General features: G+C 40.6%; 1 protein-coding gene across 7 annotated transcripts in view; it reads right to left on the reverse strand.

The window, feature by feature from the left end:
• Positions 1 to 6000, reverse strand: part of RBFOX2 (RNA binding protein, fox-1 homolog (C. elegans) 2) — a 135241-nt gene that overhangs the window by 22954 nt on the left and 106287 nt on the right. For all 7 annotated transcript variants that reach the window (XR_001482480.1, XM_015410205.1, XM_015410206.1 and 4 more), the window contains exon 6: positions 4144 to 4204. Coding sequence is in view for 6 of the 7 variants with exons in the window: in XM_015410205.1 (XP_015265691.1) it covers positions 4144 to 4204 (61 nt within the window). In the remaining variant the exon portion in view is untranslated. The remainder of the gene's footprint in view (positions 1 to 4143; positions 4205 to 6000) is intronic.

Consider the following 6000-nt stretch of genomic DNA (forward strand, 5'->3'; position numbering starts at 1 on the left):
TATCAGGTAGCAGAGTCAGGACAAACCTCTGCTAAGAGCTTTGGAGAGTCACTACTCTATTAAGGCAAACAAAGAGTCTAGTTCAGTATAAAGCCTGACAAAAGATCATACAGGTCCTTCCAGTTGTATTACTTTAAGAAGAAAAAGAATTCCTGAAATCTAAAAGAATGATCTGTGATCTGGGTTCAAATTTAACCACTGCCAAAAATTCACCAGGCTCTCTCCCAGCTTCAGCCCATATGCAGGACTGTGATAACAGCATTGACCTACCTTTCAGTAGGTTGCAAGAGAATGTGTTCAAAGAACTTTGAACACTGAAGATGTTATACAAGCGTTAAGTATTATTAATTTTGTTAGTTTTAATGCAGAGTGGACAAAGTACTGCCTGAGATTCCCAAAGTGTGAGGCAGTCTTCCTAAGGAAGCAAAAACAACTGTACTGAAGGCATGAATTCCTTCCATAATCCATACTCGGGGCACTCCTCGCAAATTCAACATAACATGGATTTTGTTGAAATTTTGCAGTCTCCGTATGTGCTGAAATCTGCCCACAGTCAATTTTTAAAAATGTCACTGTGGGCGGGGACACACCCCTCTGGAAAATGTGTTCAAAATCACATTTCCTGCAAAATGTAGGTTCATTCTTCTTGCACCCTGACTACAACAGTCATCACGGTCTCATTTTGAAATCTCCAAATCTGATTTCCCAATCCATTATATTTTGAATATACATCTACACTAGGCGTCTTCTGCCTGTAGACTTACCACAGCATTGCTAATAACTGGAAGCATATAGAGCAAAGAAGTCTGAGTATGTAATATGCTTTGATTAAATGTGAATGAAAAAATTAACTTCCATACATCATGCAAACAATTCATTTCTATAGATATTACAGTGCTAGGAGTGCACTCCAGGACCACATTTCTTAAAGAATTCTGTATAAGTGTCTCAAATTTTGGGATAAAAATGGCTTCGTTCAGCTGGGTAACTAGAAAGTTTTGTTTTCAAAGATGCATCACTGAACTAAAGCATTAGAAAACTACAAAGACCCTGAGACCTTTGCCACCTTGTTCTTCTTTCTGTAGCCCCCCACCCCCTGTGCCTGCCAAACAGCTGCCCTTGGATGTGATATAGGGAGGCTGCAATGGGAAGGAGGGGGAAGTATGCACAAACAGTCCCTCCTCCCTACACTTGCATGAGCTCCTACTCCATATGAATAAAAACCAGGTGAGGGGGCAATTTTCACCAACAACCTCACTTTCCACTGTATACTGTATCACACTGGATGTCTTTCTCCAGGCCCCCCAATTCTCACGACTGGCCTTTTGGAGGGTTTGGAGGGAAAGACAGCCAATTCCCTTCTGTGTGTTCTGCTACACAGTGATCTGCACTGATACCTCTACAACTCTGGACAACCCAGGTACCGGATGCAAGCTGGCCAGCTGAACTGTTTCAGTTATAAGCAGTAAAAATGGCAGTCTTCATGAAAGATGGGAGGGCCTATATAGTCTTACACACACAGTGTGCCATTGGAGCTCCATGCACAGACGCACATTGCATCACCTCTCAAAATGCTCCTGTTAGTGGTTTTGGATAAGTTTTGTACCCAACTGCCAAACTTTATTTTCCGCACTATGTCCCAGATTGCAGCCCTATGTACTTTGTCTCCCAAAAAATCAATGACAGCCAGTGAGAATGAAGCCAGCCTCTATTTGCGCCAGCCCCAACCCTTTATCTCCAGAGCCTCTATCCGTATAATGCAAATGAGGGTCATAAATACAGAGAATTGGCTCTTCTACACACAGATGTATATTTGTAGATGCACAGACTGTTCATTTTTTGGCCTCGGAAGGTGAAATGATGATATTTGAGCATACCCGGCGGAATAATAAAAGAATATTTTCTCTAATGAACTCAAAGGCAAGGTCAACCTACAGATTTTTCATTGCAGATTTTAGAAAAGATCCAGTTTTGTTACATAGCTTAATACAGTTAACTTTGCACTTCCCTGCTTGCATCAGCCCTGAAAATTTACAGTCAAATTACTGGCAGTATTACACAGCTAATACGGAGAACAAGAAAAACTGTGAAAAAGTGACGCTTAATATATGTCTTTAAAGAATCATAGAAAAGTGAACAAAAAGAATATACATAATTACATCTTTGTTCAGAGGAAGAAGATCTTCCTTCGAAATGGCAAGACATTCCGGAGATCACCGTCAATATATTTTTCTATGATTATGTATATTATTTTTGTTCACTTTTCTATGATTCTTTAAAGACATATATTAAACGTCACTTTTTCAGTTTTTCTTGTTCTCCGTATTATCTCATTACTGTGCCAATCAATTGTTATTATACCAGTATTACACAGCTAGACATCTTTAATATCACTCAATATGTTAGCTGGAGGTGAGGTATGATATATAAGCACAGTTTTTGAACAAACTGAACGGAAAATAGATAAGAAAAGGATTCAGCACAAGAACCTGGACAGACATTGGTACAATTCAACTGTGCAATTAAAGCCGACTTTTTACAGTCCCAAGTAAAACATACAGCCACCCTTGACATCCTGCCCCCAGCCAAGCAAACAGCATATGAATTTCGTAAGCAGATACCTTTCTCAATTAACTCAGTTTAAAGATACCACCCTTCTAAACTTAGACTGGCAAATGACAGCTTTCACTTTCCATTTGTATCCTGCTTTGCATTTTAGATGTTAAAACTATTTCCTAAACTTTCATTTTTTTCCTCCACCATTTGTAGGAGGCAAGACTTAACCCCTACTTTATGAGGAATAAAATAAATTACAAAAACATCAGATTAAGTGACTTGTCCATGGTACCAACAAATACTCAGGGTACACAGCAGGACTGAAAACTCACATCTTGGGCCTCAAGTATTATTTCAACCATCAATTGGCACTTTTACACTAGCAGCTGTATGGTGGGCTTCCAGGTCAACACCAGTTCTTTTGCTGTATTTTCAGTGAGATCAAAAGCCAAAGTGTCCATTTCAAAATTACTCTAAAGAAGCCAGTATAGCTCAATGGGAAAATATTTTGAAATATGAAAGCCGCCATCATCACATGCTCAGATGCCACACTGTCAACATAACATACACATTGCCAAGCAAGAGCATTCATCCTGAGCTATCAGGCTAATGTTAATGCATTCAGACACAACAGCAAAGGACTGTTTATTTTCATGTGAACACGCCTAAAGGGTCTTCTGGCTCATGCTTTCCCACCTTCTCTTCCTCACCTGTATGGACAGCTACCACTTATTTTTGTGATGATTTGACTATTGCAGCAAAATATTGTCTGGACACAGAAATAACTCATTAGCAAGGGAAGGGGGGATGTGCAAGCCTGAAGATCCCCCAGGGTCACCAAAGTAGCAGCAAACTATGGATTGCCCATAAATCTGAGCCATGACAAAGAACAGCAGCCAGTGGACAGAACTGCTCCTTCATTATTAAGTTTCATAAACCCCATGGTAACGGGGTTTCAGACTTCCAGCCCTGACATTGTAATTTTCCCAAAGCCTTTTGGAAAAAAGAAAAGACTGATTCAGCATGGCAGCTCTGCTGTCCCGCATAAGTATCACTGTCTACTACTACTTCTGAATCTTCCTGTATTGAACCTTTGGACCACTTTTTGAACATTTTCAAATTAAAGCTATTTGGAAATTTGGGGAGAGAGATTCTGAACAGGAAACGGTATCGAAAGCTTCATGCATACTCTTAATTGTGCGTGCCTGCATATCACCCACAGCCACTGCCCATCAGCAGTGGAAGTTTCTGTGCAGATCAGTTCTCACCAATTTAACAATTTCAAAACATGGTTTCCTAATGACAGACTTATTAGTCTATATTTAACTTCTGAGATATGTTTACTTTTACTGTAGCAGCTTCCGATACAGCTAAACAGGGACTACTGGGTACTTGCCTCCACTCTGAGAACAATCAACTTACTTTAATGCTCAAGACTTAGAAGGTTTTGAAACCCCTTCTTTGCAAAGCTTTTCATTATACTGAAACTCCAGAAGAGAGAGAGAGAGAACTTAGCCCATATGCTTACAATTAATTCCTTCCCTCAAATCTCTCTCGTTCATTATTAGTATCAGCATTCCCTCTTACCATTTGCGTATGGTGTAACCATCTTCTTATTAGTCATCACTCGTGCTGTAGCATTATTAACCTAAAAGTTAAAAAATGGGATATGGAGGAGAAGGAAGGAAACACAGGATTTTAGCGAAAATTGTTTCTTGCTTTTTAAGAAGGAAAAGAAAAGAAAAAAGTAGTTTCAAAATGAAATATTTAAATCTACTTTATAACTTATCATTAAATATTAAAATTGTAACAGGTCTAATTGTGGCATTTTAGTTATGTAATAAAGGCCAAAAAGAGTAGATCTTCTCAGGCACCCCTGCCACCTCTGACTTGAACCCCAATATCTGCTGCTCACTGATCCAAAGGGCAAAGCCTCCCCTGTTGCTCCCTTCTTCATGCCCAGCTTGACAAGTATGAAGCAATGAACAAAAACAACTCTGTTACCATCTTCTGGTTGTGTTTCACTGAACTGCAATGGCCTACTAATATTACCGAGGAAACAGGTATTTGGGCAGCAGGAGGAGGATAACATGGAACCCAGGTGCCTAGAGGATTAATTCCATCTGCTCCTAAAGAGCTTCGGATTCCTAAGCGAGGCTGGCCGGCCTGCATCTCAGTTTCAGGGTACTGACTCACTGAGGGATCTATCCCCAGCTGCTAACTTTTCAGGGGAGGGAGAACCTCTAATGCCACCCTGTTCGGAAAGTTAACAAGGCACCTCCTGATTTCCCAGCGTCCTCCCCCCTCAATACAGAAGCTCTTTAAAGCTCCAAGCATTTTAAATAGTACAGCAAGTGAGTGTTAGAGCAGAGATGGTGCTGGTAAAATATGGGAGGGGTGGGCAAAGCCAAATGACTGCAGCCCTGTGCCAGACACAGCCTTAGAGCTCTTGCAAGGAGGGTAAGAGGCTAAGCTAGGATCAGTGACTTTCCAAAACCCTAACAGAAGGAACATGCCACAATGCAAATTTCAAGTCAAAAGTTTGTGTTGTTTTTTAAAGAGATGTTTCCAGTGCCCTTTGCTTAATGGAAAAGTGAGCTTTGGCAGGGGACAAGGAAGCCTGGAATCTCATTACTCTGTTTTTTAGCCCTCAAATAATATAAACATTACACATTTAAAAAGAAAGAATGGGAAACAACAATGATGAGACTGAGGGCATGCTGTTATAATACACATAAGAAAAAGAAAACAACAACAACAACAACAATTGATTAATGGGGCTAGAGGGAGGGGGAAGAGGAAGAAGGTCTCAGAGACAATCATTAAGATGGAGCGAGTGCCTGAAATCAGCTGCTACAGCAGAGTGCAACACAAGCACTGAAAGGAAAAAAAGGGCCAAAACCAATCAAAAACCACCAGTCAGCAAAGAGAGACCAACAGCTGCATTTAACTGAGTGAAGGGGACAAAAAAAGGGGGGGGGGAGAGCATACTCGCAGGTCTGGGGAGAGGCAGAGCAAGAAAGAAAAAGGGGGTGGGGGTGGGTAAAGAGAGAGGAAGGGTACGGGTGCATTAATAAAACCAGCCAAACTGGAGCTCAGTAACTCTGAGTAAGATGTGCAAAGGAAGTCACCAGGAAGTCAGTAATCAAACAGCTCAGACTGATACAAAACAGTATATGTACATCCAAAGTCCAGGCGGGCATTACTCAACAGCATCGAAAATAAAAGGGGAGGGGGTGGGGAAATAGGAAAGGGTGGGACAACAAGTCAAATCACATTTGTAGTGTTAATGTGAAATGGCAGATGGATTTTTTTTTTCTTTCTTAATTTTGGTTTGCATTAAAAAAAAGGAAAAGAAAAGAAATAAGATTCTCCTCTAGCACTTTGGTTTCACTTACCGCCAACTCGTACCATCGCCAGCATTTGTATAGTTACCATGGAAAG

This window comes from Gekko japonicus, unplaced genomic scaffold, assembly GCF_001447785.1.
Source record: "Gekko japonicus isolate JY-2015 unplaced genomic scaffold, Gekko_japonicus_V1.1 scaffold933, whole genome shotgun sequence".
In the NCBI taxonomy this organism is placed as follows: domain Eukaryota; kingdom Metazoa; phylum Chordata; class Lepidosauria; order Squamata; family Gekkonidae; genus Gekko; species Gekko japonicus.